The sequence below is a fragment of the Eptesicus fuscus genome, chromosome 9 (genome assembly GCF_027574615.1).
Source record: "Eptesicus fuscus isolate TK198812 chromosome 9, DD_ASM_mEF_20220401, whole genome shotgun sequence".
Taxonomy (NCBI): domain Eukaryota; kingdom Metazoa; phylum Chordata; class Mammalia; order Chiroptera; family Vespertilionidae; genus Eptesicus; species Eptesicus fuscus.
The window spans coordinates 56096515-56118685 of record NC_072481.1 but is presented as its reverse complement, the minus strand read 5'-3'; the positions used below and the strand labels follow the sequence as shown (position 1 = coordinate 56118685).

Below are 22171 nucleotides of genomic sequence, written 5' to 3'. Positions count from 1 at the left end.
TACTTTGCTCATTGCCCTGGGGGTGGGGTGGGGGGTTGGTGTTGCTTTTAATTAGCAAGAGAGCAAGGAAACACACATATGTATACTAACTTGTGGATATACACATGTAAATATTTCTATATGTAGTCATCTGTATCTTTACTAAATTAAATATAAATTCATATTTCAACTCTACTGCTAATCCATTATATTATCACCTGGATCATTCTAGCCTCCTTTCTTTGCTTATCTTTATTTTTAAATTTTAATTGACAGTATTACAGATATTCCTTATTTCCTCCCCCCTTCTCCCAGCCTCTGCCCCATCCCAGATCTTCACCACACTATTATCTGTGTCCCTTTGTTAAGCATATCCTACCCAATAATAGACAAATATGCAAATTGACCATACCTCTGACACACCCACAGGCCACGCCCACAAGCCACACCCACCATCCAATCAGAGCGAGCAAATTAACCCAAACCAAGATGGCTACAGCCACAGAGAGCAAGGTTTCCTAGGTAACAGAGGAAGCCAAGCTTTCCGCCTGCCCTTGCCAGGCCTAAGCCTCCACTCAAGCTACAAAGTTTCAATTATAGAAGGTAAACAAATTCAAACAAATGGCGGCAGAAAGGAGCTTGAGAGAGCAGGCCAGGGTTGCCGCCAGCAACAGGGGAAGCAAAGCTTTCCGCACACCCTGGCCGGGCCCACCCGCATAAGGCAAAAAAGTTTCAATTATAACCCCAACAGAAATGGCTGCCGGCCGCAAAGGGAGCCCCAGGCTTGGCTCTGCTCCAGGCTACAAAGTTTCAATTGTAGAAGGAAAATAAATTCCAGATACCAGGGCCTCCGCTTGGGTTGCCAGGGGGCGTGGCCGACCTGCAAACCACCACAGGCTCCTCGCTCAGGCTGCCCCATGCCCCAAGGGAACCCCCACCTGATCCGGGACACCCTTCAGGGCAAACCAGCTGGCCCCCAATAGATGTAGTTTGTTTATTTTCATTGCTGCACAAATACCACAGTTTATCCATTCTGCTTAGGTCGACATTTAGGTTGTTTCTGGGGTTAGGTTATGAATAGAGCTATTAAAATGTATGTTGTGTATATTCAACAGTTTCTTGAGGTTACATACCTACGTATGGGATGTCTACATATGGATATCTTCAGCCTTTCTAGTTAATTACAAACTGAGGTATCCTAGTCTTCTCTAAGGGGGCTATTTACTTCCTGTTTACTTTACTCCCTGGGTGTAGCTCTTCAGGATCCCAGGCCAAAGCTTAGGCGGATTTCCCAGAGCCTCTACCTTTGGTTCGCCCTGGACTCCAGCTTTGATCTTCTACCATTTAAAGCACGGCCTAGCTCTCAGCCACCTCTTCTGGATCAGTAAATTGCTCCAGGGCAAAAGTACCTCCAAAGTGTTTTAACTTTCTGGTTTACATCTTCTCATGGTTCTTGACCTGGTAATACCTCATGATTCTCTTAGCTCCTTGATCCATTTAAGAGCATATGTGTGTGTGTATGTATGTATGTGTGTGTGTGTGTGTGTGTGTGTGTGTATATATTTTTTTTTCTTTTTTTTTTTTTTTTCTTTTTTCAGCTTGTCTTCAATGAAGATTTTGTTCAGAATTTACCTTGTCTCCATTTTTAGGAACTGGAAGTTTGTTTCTATTGAGCTTTTCATTTTAATTATTATATTTTTAAAATTTGAATTTGCTTCCTTTTCAGAGCTACATATTCACTCTTTGTAGTTTCCTACATACTCAATTTTTGTTGCTTCTTATTCCCTATAGCTATTTTTAAGCTTGTCTTTTATTTTTATTCTTTATTATTTGTGTCTTGTTTTCTTGTGTGCTTTTGGTAGTTTAAAAATGTGAGCTGTTCATTTTCTTTGGAAAATTATTTATTGGTTGTTTTTGAGGCCTACAATGGAAGACCAGAGAAAATTGCATTTGCTCTGTGAGTGTCTTGGCAGGGGATGGAAGTGTTTGAACCAGTCCAGAAGCACCGCTTTAAACTATAATAGTCATGGCTTTAGTCTTTTTAGGCCACCCAGATAATAAGATTTGGGCAGCAGATACATACAAGGACTGCCTTTTTATGGTTGAAATTTTTATCTGCTTTTCTCCTCAGTTCCAAAGCAGCTCTCCTATGGGATGGAAGTGAGAGGTAGGTAGGGTTGCAGCTTGATGGAAGAGGGTCTCCTATTAGACTACCTACCTTGGTAGCTTTGTTTTCTGTACCCTGGCCACGTGAAATACAGGCAGTTGAGCTCAAGCTTGCATGGTTCAGTACCTGTCCTCAAGCCCAAAGTTTTGTGCTCCATTTGACTATCCCAATTTATGCCAAAAAAATCTGAGTTTATTACTGGTTCTTCCATTCTTTTAAAATGAACAAATACATGGTTTTTTTCTTGTTTTCAATTCAGCATTTTTAGTTATTTTTAATAGCATTGAGCTTTATACCTGGAAAGACATATTATCAGAAGCTGAGATACTAGTTTTTCTCTTAACACAGAATATCATAAACTGCTTTTTGATCACCCTCTAATGAGTTCTTTATTTTCATAGAGAGCAAGTGATCATTTGTGAATTATTGAATTCATAGATCGCATAGTTTCAGTGTTTGAATTCCTTCATGAAGAAAGAGAAAGTATCCATTATACAGTTCCTATTTCACCAAATAGATACATTATTAAATGTGTATGCTACTCACATCAAAATTGTTCAATCATGTATATATATAATGAACTCAGTATTTTGCAAAAAAGAGAAATATCACACTTGATTAAAATTGTGACGTAGTTAGATTGAGGCATTTTGTCCATAAATTATTTTACACTGGTAAATTGCTAGGATGAAATTTGTTATAACAAACAAATCCGTGGCCTGATTGTTATTCTTGAGAGCCATCTCACTACATAGTTTTGTCCTACTGAAAATGTAATCTAATGTATGTCTTGTTTTTCTTTCTCTTACTTCCTTCTGCTCACCAATGCATACACGTATGCGTTCGTGCACATATGCACATAGGTGAAAACATATGGGTTAATTTACATGATTGTAAGTTTTTCTATATTCACTTCCCTTTTCTTACAGTGGAGTTAAGCTAATACATTTATGCTCATGTCACCTTATGTCCTCTAGTTTTTTCACTGTGTTTAATCAAGACTAGTATCTATAGGATAATCAAGCTGCTCATTTGCAGTAGCAAAGTATAGTAAATAGCTTCTTCATTACTCAGTTTTTAGGAAAGCTAAAAGAATACCATGCTAAGTATTTATATGCCCTTCAGCTATATTCATCAGTTAACAGCTTAACATTTTGTAACATTTCTTCTCTTTTTCTTTTCCCTCATCCTCTTCCTCACTTCATATACTTTGAAACTTTTTTGTTGAGTAATTTAAAAGTATGTTGTAGACTTATCACCCTTATACTTCAGTATCTATATCTCCTAAATACAAGGATATTCTCTTGCATAACCTTAAATACCTTATTTTACCCCAGCAGTTTGGCATTGATATAATAAAATGATATAATCCATAATCTGAATTTTTCCATTTATCCCCAAAAATGTTTGTTTCTGCCCCAGTGGTCTGTAATCCAAGATTATGCATTACATTTGGTTATCATGTCTCCGTATCCTTTAATCTAGAGTAGGGCCTAGCAGATTTTTTCTTAAAGGGCCAGAACGTAATATTTTAGGCTTTGGGGATCAACTTCACTTTGCAACTACTTTGCTCACTCATTTTAGCTAAAAGGTAGCCATAGACAGTAATTAAACAAATGAGTGTGGCTATATTCCAGTAAAATTTTATTTATAAAAATAGTCAAGTCATAAGCTGTAGATCTCTTATCTAGAAGAGCTTTGTTTTTTATTTTGTCTTTAATGACACTGTTTAATGACTGTTTGAAGAATCAGGCCAAGTTTTTGGCAGAAAGGCCTTCAGCCTGAATTTTTAAAAATGTTTCCTTCATTATTTTTTTTTAAGAACCAGTGCTGTGCCCAGCTGGTGTTGCTCAGTGGTTGAGCATATTGACCTCTGAATCAGGAGGTCACCAGTTCGATTCCCAGTCAGGGCACATGCCCGGGTTGTGGGCTCAATCCCCAGAGTGGATCATGCAGGAGACAGTTGATCAATGATTCTTTCTCATCATTGATGTTTTTATCTCTCCTCTCTTCCTCTCTGAAATCAATAAAAATATATTTTAAAAAAATACCAATGCTGTGTGAACTAAAGAGTTGTTTAAACTGATCTCATGAAAAAGATTCTGGTTGGGTTGAAAGAAAAATCTTTCCCTCCCTCACAGTGTGTGTAGTAATACTGCCTAGAAATTGGACAATAAAATTCTCTTCCAGACATCAGGGCTTTTACTTCTATAGTCTCGCATAGAAATATTTTTATATTCACAGAAGTGAATAAAGAATTCAAGAGGACTTGGATAATGAAAGGTAGTGAAAACAGACATAGATTTGAATATATTTTAGCCAAATATAATGCCATAATATAAGTGCTAAATTTGCCTTATTTTATGTTTAAGAATTGAAATAAAATAAAATGAACAATTCTTTGCCTCAGGTAAGCTTACTATAACTATACGTGCATTCATATAAAAATATATACATTTAAAATAATTATTTAATTCTCTTACTTGGTTCTATGAGTATCAAAAGTGAATGTAGCATATTATACTGGAATTAAAGAATTTTGGGATTTTTAGTGCTTGAGGTTGAGGTTCCTTTAAATAGCTGTATGAACATGTATGGATGATTGGGTGCTATCCTGCCAACTTTTAATTGGTTTTGACTGAGACAAGCTGTTTTTTCATTATTGTGCAGTTATCACAATTTGATTCTAGTTTGACCCTTTATACCCATATCGCTGGGTGTTAAGTAAAGATTGAAATAATTTTCTGTTGGAGATTTTCATTTTTTGGCTAAGTATTCTCAGAGTCTTTAACCATTCCTCACATCACATCTGTACAGTAAATGGTTGGTCTGATTTTTGACAAGTTACTTAATCTGTGCTTTGGTTTCCTTATCTGTAAAATGAAGGAAATGGTACCTTATAAATCTGTGAGGATTGAGTTATTACATTTAAAGTACAACAATGTCTGGAATACAGGGTGGGGCAAAAGTAGGTATATAGTTGTAAGTATGCAAAACAGAATTTATTCTATTTATTAATTATAATTTTCCATATGAGCAACTATAAACCTACCTTTGCCCCACCTGTACGGTACACATCTGGTAAATGTGTTGGACACTATTGTTTGTTCTTATTACATTGTTTCTCATCTGTCTTATCTGTTCTTGAACCTGTTTGTCTTAAAGCAGAGCCGTGTATAGTAGTAGCAGGTGTGATCTGACCAGTTCAGGAAGAGTAGAATGGTCACATCACCCACTAGTATGGACTACAGTTGGAGTTTTCTTTTTAATTCATTGTAGAGAATTTAAATTATACGTAAAGTAGACAGACTACTACGATGGACGTCCAACAGCATGGCCAATGCTGTCCCATTCACTTTTATCTAATTCCTTTTCTCCCTCTCAGTGTAGCTCCCCTGTTATACTTAAGCTCTATGCCTCCTTTACGTTGATAATAACTACAGCTTTTAGGATATTGTCTTATTCTCTTGGTAAATAATTATTAAATAAATTAATCTTGTCTTCATTGATGCCTGAATCAGCTTCCAGTAGTTTGCTTAGGAGGTAAAGTGGGTGAGTAGGTGGGATTGAAAATACATTTGTATGTATCACTTTTTTTAGATGTCACCCCAGTTTTTAATGATTCCTTTCATTTCTGTATAGGGATGTATATGGTAATCTTACTGGTAAAATCTCTTGAGTACTCTAGGTAGTAATTAAATTCGCTGGGCCAGAAGACTTGAATTCACTGTTTTATTAGTCTTCTCACTTATTCTGAACATGAAGTCTTTACCAGTGTCTATCGTAGGCCTTTCAACCTGATAATCATTTTATCTTGATTAAAGAGAAGCAAAATAAGAGTTGAAAAGTTACACTTTCTATGTCATCTTTGTTGGAATTATTTCTTTAAAGTCAAAATTATTGTGGAATAATTTACATACAATTAAAATTGTTAAAATTTATTTGCTTCAGATAGAGGCCTTTCTTCCCAATGTCAGTAACTGACTAGCACTTTTTTCAAGCCTCCACTTATTTTTTCCATAACTCTATTCTTATTCCTTACTGATGTTTACTGTGCTTTCAGCTGTTGCTGAAATTTTATACACTTACAGTCATTTTTCTTTCATATATATGTATATTTTTAAAAAATATATTTTATTGATTTTTTACAGAGAGTAAGGGAGAGGGATAGAGAGTTGAGAGAGAAACATCGATCAACTGCCTCCTGCATACCCCCTATTGGGGATGTGCCCGCAATCAAGGTACATGCCCTTGACTGGAATTGAACCTGGGACCTTTCAGTCCACAGGCTGACGCTCTATCCATGGACCCAAACCAGTTAGGGCATATATATTTTTTATTGTAGAGAGTATTGCAGATGTCTCCCATCCCCACCCCCTTTGTCCCCTCCATCTAACCCTCCCCCCCCCAGGTCACAATAATTTTTATATTGATGATACAGAAATGTGTAACTCCTGTTTAAAACAGTAGTCCATCATATTATAGAGATGCTATGACAAGTCTATAGTTATTCAACTAGCAGGGTGGGAATTCTGCTAGCAGGTGAAATATGGCAGTTAAGAATATGATAAAGAGGATAGGTTCTAGTACTCAGCTCACTGTTGTCACCCTAAGATTGAGCCCGAGTGAGCCTGCTTGGTAGAAACAAAACAGCCAGCACAGTCAGGTTTGCATGCTCCACACACCTCAAAGCAAACAGAGACTTGGTGAAAAGTGAGTTTAGACGATCTCTGTAGTGACTTAGTACTGCCCTTACTTTCCAACTCAGTTCCAACTTTTAAATGAAGTATCTCTAGCTTGAGAGGAGTCTTACCCTTCAGTGCTAGCCATTTTTAACCTTAATTATTAAACACTTCACCAAGGATTAGTTAACAGGGGACTTGAGAACAAGAATAAGATGTGTTTTAGGCAGGGAGCTGAGAAAGCGTTCTGCTATAACGTTGCAATTGTGCTGTGTTTGTGAATTGCATATTTTTTTTTTTTTTACCCTTGAAATTTCTGCTAATTTTCTGACTTCTGAACTTAAAAGATTCAGTATATTTTTGCCTGCATTGAGTATCTGTTCATTCATTTGTCCATTCAAAAAATATCGCCTGGTGCGGCTCAGTGGCTGAGCATGGACCCATGAACCGGGAGGTCATGGTTCCATTCCCAGTCAGGGCATGTGCCCAGGTTGGGGGTTCGATCCCCAGAAGGGGGCATGTAGGAGGCAGCTGATCAATGATTCCCTCTCATTATTGAGGTGTCTATCTCTTTCTCCCTCTCCCTTCCTCTCTGAAATCCATTAAAAAAGCCTATATAATAAAAGCCTAATATGCTAAGTGTCCGGTTGGCCATTCAATCAATCAAAGCAAAGTAATATGCTAATGATATGCTAAGGCCACTCAACCGCTCGCTGTGATGAGCACTGACCATCATGGGGCAGACACTCTGACCGGTAGATTAGCTTGCTGCTGGGGTCTGGTCGATCAGGACTGAGCAAGATGGGCCGGACATGCCCTGGAGCCCTCCTGCGGTCCCTCCCTGGCTGGCCAACCTCCTGCTCTCTCCCTGGCCCTGATCCTGCACCTGTGGGGTCCTTCAGCCTGGCCTGCACCCTCTTGCAATCCGGGCTGAGGGACCCCCCTCGCCCCCCAGTGCACGAATTTTGTGCACTGGGCCTCTAGTATATCTTCTATACTAATAAAAGGGTAATATGCTAATTAGACTGGACATCGTTCTGGACAAAACCACAGTGGTGGGGGCCGACACAGAGGCAGTTAGGGGCGATCAGACTGTCAGGGGAGAGCAGTTAGAGGCGATCAGGCCGGCAGGGGAGGGCAGTTAGAGGCGATCAGGCCTGCAGGGGAGCAGTTAGGGGGCGATCAGGCCGGCAGGCAGAGGTGGTTAGGGGTGATCAGGCTGGCAGGCAGGTGAGTGGTTTGGAGCCAGCGGTTCTGGATTGCGGGAGGGATGTCCGACTGCCTGTTTAGGCCCGATCCCGCAGGGGTCCCTGATTGGAGAGGGTGCAGGCCGGGCTGAAGGTACCCCTTCCCCCCTTCCCCCGTACGATTTTTGTGCACCGGGCCTCTAGTATATATATATTTAAAAAATATTTATTGCAAATCTATATGCTGGGGAGTGTGCTGCACACTGGATTAATAATTAGTGGACTTTTAAGATGTGTTTGCCATTGTGAAGTTCACAGTCTAGTGGGAAACAATGAAATTTAGTTGAGGCCATAAAAAATCGTGCATCATTAACACTTTAAGGACTTAACCACTTATTATTTTTTAAATATATTTTTATTGATTTCAGAGAGGAAGGGAGAGGGAGAAAGAGATAGAAACATCAATGATGAGAGAGAATAATTGATAGGCTGCCTCCTGCATGCCCCCTAATGGGGATCGAGCCTGCAACTTGGGCATGTGCCCTTGACCCAAATTGAACCCGGAACCTTCAGTGTGAAGGCGGATGCTCTATCCACTGAGCCAAACCATCTAGGGCTTAACCACTTATTTTGAAGTGAACTTAGAGTGACTTGTTCTTGATTCTTTTTGCAAAATGTATTTGAGTATTCAGGGTTTTGGGTCAACATGTTTACATATGTGTATCTGTATGTGAAATTAGACCTTAATCAGAAAAGCAAGACAATCTGAACTAGAGGGAGAGAGAGGGGGAGGGAGGAAATTAATTAGTAAACGTGTACCATAGTGAGATTTCAGGATAATGACAGGTAGTAAGTAGATTTGTGTGGGTAAATTTGTTAGCTGTGCTAAATGGACTTTTGTAGGCAGGGAAGTAAAAAATAAAAAAAAATCTTAATGGCCTACTTTCTTTAAAAATATTCAATACTTAAAAATAGAGATGAAAGTAAACATCCTGTAGAACAGTGTAGTAGAGCAAATGAAAAGCATGACACACAAGATCATGTTGAATTATGTGACAGTTTTCTGTAATTCTGGGCAAGAAAATGTGCCTCAGATTGCTTATTCCAATGGAGTACAACAGAGAGCTAACTTTGGTGATCCCTCCTAGTGCTGAAGTCTTACGGTTTTAATTTTTTTTAGTTTAGCAGTTTCTTGATGACTTTGATTGTTGGAAAGTCAAGATACTTTCTTATTTTCTATACTTGTTCAGCTTCAAGAATTAAAACATTGGGGAGGCCCTGGCCAGGTAGCTCCGTTAGAGCATTGTTCCCATACACCAAAGGCCAAAGTTACAGGTTCAATCCCCGGTCAGGGCACATAGAAGAATCAACCAGTGAATGCATGGATATGTGGAAGAACAAATGGATGTCTCTCTCTCCTCCTCTCCTCTCTCCCTTGCGCTCTCTCTCAAAATCAATCAAATACATTTTTTAATGGAGAAATAAGGCTTTGCTTTCTCTAACTGATATTTTCTGACTAGGTACTTCGTAACTCAGGAAGACCTCATTTATTCCCAGTAATATGTTTTACTAAACTCTTCCAGGTAACTTTAAAAAGACTGTGTGACTTATTAGTAGATTATGGCTTGAACTCAGTTTTTGTTTATTGTTGTTACTAGAAAGTTTTAGTGAGGTATTTTTCTTTGTCTCTATAGTTATCAGAGACTATTGCAGACGATTGCTGTACTCGAGGCTCAACGTTCTCAAGCAGTCCAGGATCTTGAAAGTTTAAGCAGACACCAGAAAGAAGCACTAAAAAATCCCATTGGATTTGTGGAGAAACTCCAGAAGAAGGTATATATTGAGCACTTCTTAAGATTTATTGAGATTTATTTGGTAAAAGCTTGTGTTTTTTTATATGGTATATAATTTAAAAATGTTTAATTATTTCCCTTTCTGTAATTAACCATACAACTGAAGGCAAGACATTGCCTTCTGGAAAATAGCTAGATACTTTATTTGGATGTTCATATAGGAACTTGATGTCCTGTTTCCTAGCAAGTTTTATGATCTTTTCCTGGTACTTTACCCATTTTAGAGTGTTTTCCTCCTTCTGCTTTCCTGATTTCAGGATTAGCTAAAAAAACAAAACAAAACAAAAAACAACGACAACAAAACCAAAACACTAAAAAACCTTCAGGATTTATTAACACCTTTAGCTTCAATTTACTTTTGTAACTAACTCAAAATAGTGAGATAGAAAACAATGGTGATAAAAACAAAAACTCTCTTTTAAATCTCTTTTAATATTATGGTTGCCAAGTCAGTGAAGTAGAGGTATAAACTTTACTTAATTTTGAAGTGTCCTTTATTTTAGTATAGAATTTTTTATAATTTTCTGTTTTCCTTAAAACAGAACTTTCATATTTAACAGTTAACCATATGAAAGTGATTCAAGTTTTTATAATAATCTTTTAATTTTTATTTTATTATTATTATTTTAATCCCTATCTGAAGATAGTTTTTCTGTTGAATTTTAGAGAGAGTGGAAGTGGGTGGGGAGAAACATTGAAGTAAGAGAGACACATCGATTGGTTGCCCCCGATCAGGCCTTGGGGATTGAACCTGCAACCCCAGTACTGCCTTTGACCGGAAATCGAACCCATGATGCTTCGGTGTGTGGATCAACACTGTTAACTACTGAGCAACACTGGCCAGGGCTATAATATAAAAATGTGGAGATAATCTAGATGTGCATTTATGACATAGTCTGTGTCTTAAATTAGGGATCCAGTAATTGTTCAATAATATTAATCAGCATTGTGTGACAAGATTAAAATTGAAAAAACTACGAAAAAGAATCTTCTTCACCTTAAACAAAAACCTAGCTTGTGTAGGTCTATTATGACAATTTTTTTAATGTTTTCCAAAGTTTTGAACTACTCTTGGTTTAAATATTTTTCTTTATTGATTTCAGAGAGGAAGGGAGAGGAGGAGAAAGATAGAAACATCAATGATGAAAGAGAATAATTGATCAGCTGCCTCCTGCACGGCCCCTACTGGGGATCAAGCCTGCAACCTGGGCATGTGCCCTTGGCCAGAATCAAACCTGGAACCCTTAAGTCCGCAGACTGATGCTCTATCCACTGAGCCAAACCAGCTAGGGCTAGTGTGACAATTTTAGTATAATTATTAGTTCCCCATTTTTAATGAATCATAAAAGTGATCTACCAAGTATTAAGGGAATGGCCCTGAGGACTTTGTTTCATTTAGATGTATTAATTTATTATTTGGATTTTTCTAGCTATAATATTTACGTGACAAACATTTCTTTCTCTATGTGCTTTAAGAACACTGACTATCTTAATGGATATGGAATCTATATATTGATTTGTTAAAACTCTTAAAGTTTCTAGAACCCTATTGCATCCTCCCTGTTATAGTGTGTCCACTTAGATGTTTATTGATTCTGCGCTGTTGTTATTAAACAACTAGAGGCCAGGTGCACGGATTCGTGCACCGGTGGGTCCCTCGGCCTGGCCTGTGGTGATTGGGCCGAAACCGGCTCTCCAACATCCTCCAAGGGGTCCCGGATTGCGAGAGAGCGCAGGCCAGGCTGAAGGACCCCACTGGTGCACAATCGGGGCCAGGGAGGGACTACGGGAGGGCTCCAGGGCATGTCTGGTCCATCTCGCCCAGTCCCAGTCAGCCAGATCCCAGCAGCAAGCTAACCTACCGGTTAGAGCGTCTGTCGCGCATCATAGGAACTGGTCGAACGAACGGTCGGACACTTGGCATAATTATTAGGTTTTTATTATATAGGATTTGCTGTTGCAAGAAGATATAGCACTTACAATGATTACTTAAAATGGATCCAGCTAAAATAGATGGTATTGTAAATATTGATAAAACATTTGTTAACCTTAATTTTATTTTGTTCATGTTTCCAGGTGGACAGAACATAGAGTTAGGCACATTTATTAAAGTTGTATGCAGCTGGGTATTTGCTGGTTCTCCATTTTCAGTTTAATTTAGAACTGAATTTCTTTTCATTTTATCTCAGAAACAGGTGTGATATAGACCAATTTTAATGTACAGGTGTATAGTAAATCCAGATACTATAATAATCCTGAAAAAAATGTGTGTTTCTTTTTTTTTTTTTTTTTAAATATATATTTTATTGATTTTTTACAGAGAGGAAGAGAGAGGGATAGAGAGTTAGAAACATAGATGAGAGAGGAACATTGATCAGCTGCCTCTTGCACACCCCCCACTGGGGATGTGCCCGCAACCAAGGTACATGCCCTTGACCGGAATCGAACCCGGGACCCTTGAGTCCGCAGGCCGTCGCTCTATCCACTGAGCCAAACCGGTCCTGGCAAAAAATGTGTGTTTCTTGGAGAGAAATGTTTATACTGGATTTACTTTAGGTGTTTGACTCTTGTTTTTCTGTGTTTACTCATGTATACTTAATTTGCCTATTCTCTAGGTTTACCACATTAAGCTGTTGACATGTGATCTGTTTGTTTTAGTGGACATCTAGAAACTCCTCATTGAAATTAGGAAATTTGTGGTATATATTAATATATAGAATGCAGGCAACATTTATGGCTGTTAGCTTTCTTTAATATTACCATCATTACTTTAAAAGATGCTCTAATTTGCAAAAGTTGAACCTTAGACTTATAGGTACTGTTATGATAATGTAATATGTGATAAGCAAAATAAAAATTAAGAATTCTGTGTCACAAAGTGGATTTTGCCCTTCCAGTTTTATAATTTATGATTGTTTTCCTCATCGTTTTAAATGTTGAAGGTATTATATAAGTAACACACACATATCCACCACCTAGAGCCTCCAATTATCATTTTACTATTTTTGCTTTATCACATATCTATCAGTCTTCAATCCATAATTCCATCTTATTGTAAGATAGAATGCTTTGATGCATTTTAAAGTTGCAGACATATTAACTTACCAAAACACTTCAAATGCATATTATTCACTAAAATTCTTAGACTTTTTTAAAGGTGAATTTTTCATACAATGAAATTTAAACTATCCTAATTGTAGTACAAATGCATCCACCTATGTTTAACCCAAACCCCTTAAAAGACATTGATCATAGTCACCTGATTATAGTAATTATAACAACGAATGACTTCTCTAAAGGTGGTTGGTAAAGTAACTGAATTTCAAGTAAATTAAAGGTATAATTTTGATTCTCAAGATATAATTTTCTTACATGTCGTAAGAGTATATATTGTGAAAATCATTGTTTTATGGAGAAGTGGTGAACATGGACTACATTTAAAATAAACAACCTTTTTTTTTGCTTTGCTATTTATGTTTAAAGTCTGTTAGTGATAATGTACAATATGTCTATACAGTTCAGCTTTAGAGCTCTAAAAATAGTGCTTATGTTTTGTTAAATTGATTCATCCTTTCCTTGTTATCATCTTTACCATTTAATGTGTAGACTACATTATCTTAACTTCATTGGCTATTGGATTTTAATAGTGACTGGAAATGCCCAGTTGATGATTATTTGGATTTGGTGTCATCTGCAGTTTGGCTATAATTGGTAATTTCTTGAATTAAATTTAGACTGTTTTATTTTATTTTTTTCCAGGCTGATATAGGGCTTCCATACCCACAGAGAGTTGTTCAATTGCCCGAGATTGTATGGGACCAATATACCAATAGTCTTGGGAACTTTGAAAGAGAATTTAAAAATCGTAAAAGACATACTAGGAGAGTTAAGCTAGTTTTTGATAAAGGTAAGAAATGACATGATAAGAATTTGAGTAGAGAAATACCTGGCAAAGTCCTGCTTTAATAATCCTATACATGGTCTTTTATTTAGTAGGTTTACCTGCTAGACCAAAAAGTCCTTCAGATCCTAAGAAGGATGGAGAGTCCCTTTCATACTCTGTGTTGCCTTTGAGTGATGGTCCAGAAGGCTCAAGCAGTCGTCCTCAAGTAAGCAGTACACAGTATTGGAGTAGGAAAATTTGAATTGTAGATAAAATATTCTGACATTTTGCTGATTTGTATTGTTAAAATTTAAGCAGTCTTTTCACTGAAGATAGCAGGGACATGAACTTGAAGTTAAGAGAAACCTGGTTTGCATACCCAACTCTAACACTTACTAGCTGTGGGACTTCAGATGTCATTTATTAAGGTCTCCAAGCTGCAGTTTTCATTTATATAAAACATAATTAATATTGCTTATGTTTTAGAGTTGTTGTGAGGATTAAATGAGTAATATGTGTAATATTACATTATATACATGTTTAAAAAGTAAATTTACTAAAACATTTGGAATTAATAAAAAAAGTCCCATAATTTGTTATTTGGCTATATCAGAGGATGGTCTTTGTTCCTTTCTGCTTGACAAAGGCCTTGTTTTATATGCAGATGATAAGAGGACGTCTGTGTGATGACACCAAACCTGAAACCTTTAACCAGTTGTGGACTGTTGAAGAACAGGTAATAGATATTTCTAAATGGTGTAGGTTAAGAAGAGTTAAAATTAGATATGAATAAAGTGTATATTATTGTTTATAATCTCTCTTCACCATGAATTTAAAATATTTAAACTTATTTCTGTATACTTTTCTGCAATCTTCAAGAATTTTGGATTTTGAGAATATATGAAATCCTGTTTGGGATGATTTTTAAAGGAGGAAGCTGGGTTTTGTGAGAAAGAGTAAAAAAGGTAGTGAAATGATAGACTAAAGCTTTTGTAGTGCAGTTTTGGGAGAGAAAAACTTGGGGCCAAGTCAAGTGTGTCTCAGTGAGCTCTTGTTTTGTTGTGGAGGGGAGCTGATGAAGCCAGTCAGGGGGTTCTATTTCATTTTGGCATGCAGCTAGGACTGTTTGTGGGTAAGGTTGGAGACACATTTCTGTCTCATAGGAGGATTAACTTCACAGCTGTAATGAGTTTATTAAAAGCTTAAGAATCTTGACTTCAAGCATCCAGATTATTCTGCATCTTTATTATTTATTACTATGGGAGAACTGAGGAATAGGTCAGAATATTAAAATCAAATCTTTGAATGGAGGACCACACAAAGGAAGGAAAGTCTCTTTTCCTGTCCAAATCAAGTGAATTTATATGTTTTTGTCAAATGTATAAGGGTGAACCTCAACGTAGTCTATAAGAAAAGATAGTCAGTGGAAATCACCAAGATGTGTAAAATATTAATTAATTAATTTTTGCATGCTATCTTTTTACTGAAGTGAATAGAAAATCTTTATAAGGGCTTCTATAGGTTTATTCTCTAATTTTGTTTTCTCCGTGAATTCTTTAAGTTGCTTTATGGGAACTTTTTCTTACATGACGATTTCTAGTGCCTACTCCCCAAAGGTGAGGAGGGAATATTATAATTTAAAGTGATATGTGGATGTATTTATTTAGAAATTCAGTATTAAACTTTCTTAAATGTGGTCTTGGATTTGGCTTAGAAAAAGCTTGAACAGCTACTCCTGAAATACCCTCCTGAAGAAGTGGAATCTCGACGCTGGCAGAAGATAGCAGATGAACTAGGCAATAGGACAGCAAAACAGGTAATTGAGGAGACAGTCCCATATTGTTGGTATGTTTTTGATAGTTTATTTTATGAAGGATAGTGTGACTGACATCAGCAGACTGCAGCATCATTTTAGCTACAGAGTGCAATGATATGTAGGGTTTTAAAATTAGCATTGTATATTTTTGTGTTGATTTCAGAACAAACTTGAGATAATACTAAAAAATAAAAATGTAATGGATTAGTGTCTGTTGAATGCTTGATGATGCACCAGTGATACACTTTTTAAAAAATTCTTTATTGATTAAAGTATTACATATGTCTCCTTTTCCCCCCATTGACCTCTCCCCGACCACTCCCACCCCCCAGCACGTGCCCTCACCCCCCTAGTGTCTGTGTTCATTGGTTATGTTTATATGCATGCATGCAAGTCCTTTGGTTAATCTCTTACCCTTCTCCCCTGCCTGCCTTCTGAGGTTTGACAGTCTTGTTCGATGCTTCTCTGTCTCTGGATCTATTTTTGTTCATCAGTTTATATTGTTCATTATATTCCACAAATGAGTGAGATCATGTGATACTTCTCTTTCTCTGACTGGCTTATTTCACTTAGCATATTGCTCTCCATGTCCATCCATGCTGTTGCAAATGGTAAGAGTTCCATCTTTTTTACAGCAGCATAGTATTCCATTGTGTAGATGTACCACCGTTTTCTAATCCACTCATCTGCTGATGGGCACTTAAGCTGTTTCCAAACCTTAGCTATGGTAAATTGTGCTGCTATGAACATAGGGGTGCATATATCTTTTTTGATTGGTGTTTCTGATTTCTTGGGATATATTCCTAGAAGTGGGATTACTGGGTCAAATGGGAGTTCCATTTTTAATTTTTTGAGGAAACTATACTGTTCTCCACAGTGGCTGCACCAGTCTGCATTCCCACCAGCAGTGCATGAGGGTTCCTTTTTCTTCCCATCCTCGTCAGCACTTACTGTTTGTTGATTTGTTGATGATAGCCATTCTGACAGGTGTGAGAGAGTACCTCATTGTTGTTTTGATTTGCATCTCTCGGATGATTAGTGACTTTGAGCATGTTTTCATATGTCTCTCGGCCTTCTGTATGTCCTCTTTCGAAAAGTGTCTGTTTAGGTCCTTTTCCCATTTTTTGATTGGATTGTTTATCTTTCATTTGTTAAGTTGTATGAGTTCCCTGTAAATTTTGGATATTAAACCTTTATTGGAGATAACATTGGCAAATATGTTCTCCCATGCAGTGGGCTTTCTTGTTGTTTTGTTGATGGTTTCTTTTGCTGTACAGAAGCTTTTTATTTTGATGTAGTCCCATTTGTTTATTTTCTCCTTAGTTTCCATTGTCCTAGGAGCTGTATTGGTAAAGATATTGCTACGACATATGTCTGATATTTTGTTTCCTATGGATTCCTCTTAAGATTTTTATGGTTTCCTGTCTTATGTTTAAGTCCTTTATCCATTTTGAGTTTTATTTTTGTGTATGGTGTAAGCTGTTGGTCTAATTTCATTTTTTTGCATATATCTGTCCAATTTTTCCATCACCATTTATTGAAGAGACTGTCTTGATTCCATTGTATGCTGTTGCCTCCACTGTCAAATATTAATTGAGCATAATGGCTTGGGTTGATTTCTGGGTTCTCTGTTCTGTTCCATTGGTCTATACACTGAGTGGCCAGATTATTATGATCTCTGAACACATAATAATCTGGCCACTCAGTGTATATCCTATATAATAAAAGGCTAATATGCAAATTGTCCCCTCAACCAGGAGTTCGACCAGCAGGCAGGCCGGCCAACCGCCCATGTCCCCTCCCCCTGGCCAGGCTGGCCAGACCCCCACCCAAGCACGAATTCATGCACCGGACCTCTTATACACACATACACACTAAGTGGCCAGATTATTATGCGTTCAGAGATCATAATAATCTGACCACTCAGTGTATGTCTGTTCTTATGCCAGTACAGGCAATTTTGAGAACAGTGGCTTTGTAATATAGCTTGATATCTGGTATTGAGATCCCTCCTACTTTGTTCTTTCTCAGGAATGCTGCAGCTATTCGGGGTCTTTTTTTATTCCATATGAATTTTTGGAGAGTTTGTTATAGGTCTGTGAAATATGCCATTGGTATTTTAATGGGATTGAATCTATAGATTGCTTTGGATAGTATGGACATTTTAATGATGTTGATTCTACCAATCCATGAACACGGTATAGACTTCCATTTGTTTATGTCTTCCTCTATCTCTTTTTTCAATGTCCTGTAGTTTTCCGAGTACATGTCTTTTACCTCCTTAGTTAAGTTTATTCCTAGGTATCTTAATTTTTTCGTTGCATTGGTCGATGGGATTGTTTTTTTAATTTCTCTTTCTGTAAGTTCATTATTGGTGTATAAAAAAGTGATAGATTTCTGGGTGTTAATTTTGTATTCTGCTACATTGCTTAATTCATTTATTAAGTCTAGTAGTTTTGTGATGGAGTCTTTAGGGTTTTCTATGTACAATATCATGTCACCTGCGAATAATGACAGCTTTACTTCTTTTCCAATTTGGACGCCTTTTATTTTTTGTTGTCTAATTGCTATGGCTAGCACTTCCAGTACTATGTCGAACAGGAGTGGTAAGAGTGGGTATCCCTGTCTTGTTCCTGTTCTTAGGTGAAATGGTTTCAGTTTTTGCCCATTGAGAATGATGTGGGCCGTAGGTTTGTCATATAAGGCTATTATTATGTTGAGTTGTTATCCCTCTATTCCCATTTTGCTGAGGGTTTTTATCAAGAAAGGGTGTTGGATATTGTAAAATGCTTTTTCTGCATCAGTTGATAGGACAATGTGATTTTTATCTCTCAATTTATTTATGTGATGTATCACATTTATTGATTTGTGGATATTGTACCATCCTTGCATCCCTGGAATAAATCCCACTTGGTCATGGTGTATGATCTTTCTAATGTAATGCTGAATCTGATTTGCTAGAATTTTGTTGAGGATTTTAGCATCTATGTTCATCAGGGATTTGGCCTGTAATTCTCTTTCTTTGTAGTGTCTTTATCTGGTTTTGGGATTAGGATAATGCTGACTTCATAGAAAGAGCTTGGAAGTGTGCCTTTCTCTTGAATTTTTTGGAATAGTCTGAGTAGGATAGGTTTTAGTTCTTTGAATATTTGGTAAAACTCCCCTGTGAAGCCATCTGGCCCAGGGCTTTTGTTTGCTGGAAGTTTTAGTTATTGGCATATTCAGATTTTTTTATTCTTCCTGATTGAGTTTTGGAATGTCCTATTTTCTAGGAATATGTCCGTTACTTCTAGGTTGTCCAGTTTGTTGGAATAGAGTTGTTCATAGTTTTTTTTTTTTTTACAATCCTTTGTGTTTCTGTGGGGTCTGTTGTTATTTTGCCTCTTTCATTTCTAATTTTGTTTATTTGGGTCCTCTCTCTTTGCTTCTTGGTGAGCCTGGCTAGAGGTTCATCAATCTTGGTTATCCTTTCAAAGAATCATCTGTTGGTTTTATTAATCTTTTTGTATTGTTTTCTTGATCTCTGTCATTTATTTCTGCTATGATCTTTATTATCTCCTTCCTTCTGCTCACTCTGGGCTTTCCTTGTTGCCCTCTTTCTAATTCTTTTAGGTTGTAGAGTTAGATAATTTATTACCAGTGTTTCTTGTTTTTTTTTGAGGTAGGCCTGTAATGCTATGCACTTCCCTCTCAAGACTGCTTTCACTGTGCCCCATAAATTTTGGATTGTTGTGTTTTCATTGTCATTTGTTTCCAGGATGTTTTTAATTTCTTCTTTGATCTCTTTGGTAACCCAACTATATACTTTTTGATTAGACTGTGGTAATAGATTTGTGACATGGCCTTAGTTAGTATTTCCTGCTTGTCTCTAAAAAGCAGCAGTTTTCTCCTTCACATTCTCATTGATATTAGATGTTTTTCATATTATAAGCATAAGTATTTACAAGTTGAAAGTATGTATTTAGCTTTGGAATCAAACATTTTTAGAATGTAAGTACCTTTGGTGGCACTTTAAAATTATTTCTAGATTTATGATAAATTTAAAATTGTTAGCATTCATTTAGATACACATATACATTTTAATTTTTAAAAGCTATTCAAGTATTACATGCTTGTCTGCTGATGGGAATGATCCAATAGAAAAGGAATAAATGATGGTGTACGATAGACTGAATAACTGTTGAACATTTGTTAGTGAATCCCAATTTGACAGTCCTTCGGGACCTCCTGTACATGCTTTCGAGAGACTTTAATTTTAATGGAAAGCATATACACTTATATGAATACATTTGAAATTGGACCAAAAACTCAAAAACTATTCGGGAATAGCATGTATTGGCATTATGTTCAATGGATTGTCATGTTTTCTTAGGTTGCCAGCCGAGTGCAGAAGTATTTCATAAAACTAACTAAAGCTGGCATTCCAGTCCCGGGCAGAACACCAAACTTATATATATACTCCAAAAAGGTAAGAAGAAAATAGATGAAAATAAATCTTAGATCATAGATTAAACTCATCAAAGTCAGAAATGCTATGTAAAGATGTATACATTTATTAGAATGGAGTTGTTTTATTTGTAAAAGTTCACTTACTCTAAGCATTTTGTTATATTGAGCATAAACACAGGGCAGGATTCCATGATTGCTACTCAGTTTAATTGAGAGAGTTTTAATGATGTTTGTTCATTATTTTCTTTGGAGTAGGTTAGCTTATGTGAATGAGTGCTGCTTGAAATATTTTAAATTGAATGTGTCAGAAAGGCCTTTGTGATGTTAAAGTTTTTAGGATGTTTGACACTTTAATAAACACAATCAGTTTCCAGTTTTTAGATATGCTACTTAAATCCAAGAATAGAAATGTTTAAGATATTTTATTTGATCCTCACTGTTATTCTAGAAGTGTAGGTAATATCACCTTCACTTTACTGATAATGGTGTTAGTAGCTAGCTGTTATTCTCATGATTGAATGCTCTGGGTCAGGTACTATTGTATAATCTTTTTATAGATGAGACAACTAAGTCTTACAATATGTTGAGTAGATTGTCTACTCACATTACTATTAAATCTGGGAACCACTGATCCTCTGATTCTGATCTCAAGCCAGTTCCACTCTTGTTCTCTGGTTGTCTCCACAGCGAAAAAGCTACTGTCCCTTTCCTACATAGCACATTGCATAAAATTATAGCCAGGGTTGTGGTTGTTGTTGTTTTGCTTTAATTACAAAAAATAAAGCACATAATGGCCTAATTTCATTTCCTTAGTAAATCATCCTGGTACTTCCCCTCCTCCACTACTGCCATCCTTCATATATAGAGAAGCTAAGAGCATATTAATGCTGTTGCCCTTTTTTTATTGAAGCTATACATTTTGTTTTTATTCTTTTTACCAAGCTTTGGAAGCTTATTTTAATTTATCAATTGTTTTAAATATTCTGGATTTTTGTTTTTCCCTAAATATTAGCATTACCTATATTAGATATGTAGAATTCATCCTATAACTTTGGAGTGTTGGAACCTTGATAACCAACGTTCAACTTAACAGCTCTAATTTTTATGACTAGTTTCTAAGTTAATCTTAGATGTGTTGTGTACCTTTTTCCCCCACATCTAAGACTAGATGGTGATAACGAAAGAAGTACTAGAGAAACCTAAATGTGTTCCTTCCTTTGAGTGCAAAGAATTTTAAGTTATCAGACATTTTTACTGTAGTGATCTAGCCCAGACATAGACACAATGATTCCTTGCCATGATTAGACTTTGAATTTTCAAAAATAAAATAACGGTTCTCCGTGTAGCTGAGGCTATTATTCTTTGTGACCAGTGAAGACAGGCATTCTGCGTAGTGGTTTAGAGTGAGGGCTCTGGCCTCCCACAGGCCTAGTTTGTGATACTGGTTCTACCACTATCTCCTGCAACACCTTGCACAGCAGCTTAACCTCTCCGTGCCTCCATTTCTTGATCTTAAATTAGAGGTGGTAATAACGGCTTTATAGGAATGGGGTAAGGATTAAGTGAGATTGGCATAGAGTAAGCAGTCAGTCAGTGTTAGGTACCATTTTCAGACATTCACCATGTTGTGGAAATTTTCCTTTTACTTGGTAGTTTTATACCTGGCTAAGGCTTCTTCATCTTCCCTGATCTTCTATGAGGACTGTAAGAGGAGTTCAGTTCAGCATTTGAGTGTCAAGAGTGTGATAAATACTGGGGATACAGATAGAAGCTAGATAATGAGCATGAGGTCCTGTTGTTTGGTACTCCCCCTCTATGTCTCTTTTTTGTTTTTTAACACGTTAAGTGCCCAGCCTGTTTTGTCTTCAGGACGGAAAGTATAGTGTCAGTCACCAGGGACTGACAGGGCGCTTAATGTGTTAAAGGTTAATTGTGCTTTAAAAATCCAGATAATGTAGGAAAAGCAGCTGCATAGGAGTGTGATGAATGATAGAAGTGAGCCCTAGCTGGTTTGGCTCAGTGGATAGAGCACTGGCCCTCAGACTGTTGGATCCCAGGTTTGATTCTAGTCAAGGGCACGTACCTCGGTTGCAGGCTCTATCCCTGGCCCTGGACCAGGCAACGGGAGGCAACTAATCGACGTTTTTCTCTGTCT

At 37.0% G+C, this 22171-nt stretch overlaps 1 protein-coding gene across 4 annotated transcripts in view; it reads left to right on the top strand.

Annotated features, from left to right (window-relative positions):
* Positions 1-22171, top strand: part of ZZZ3 (zinc finger ZZ-type containing 3) — a 107727-nt gene that overhangs the window by 74902 nt on the left and 10654 nt on the right. For 3 of the 4 annotated variants that reach the window (XM_028142460.2, XM_054721085.1, XM_008139450.3), the window contains 6 exons: positions 9710-9848; positions 13628-13775; positions 13862-13977; positions 14416-14487; positions 15466-15567; positions 19940-20035. In XM_028142460.2, the coding sequence (XP_027998261.1) occupies positions 9710-9848; positions 13628-13775; positions 13862-13977; positions 14416-14487; positions 15466-15567; positions 19940-20035 (673 nt within the window). The remainder of the gene's footprint in view (positions 1-9709; positions 9849-13627; positions 13776-13861; positions 13978-14415; positions 14488-15465; positions 15568-19939; positions 20036-22171) is intronic. The other variant, XM_054721086.1, reaches the window with a different exon arrangement.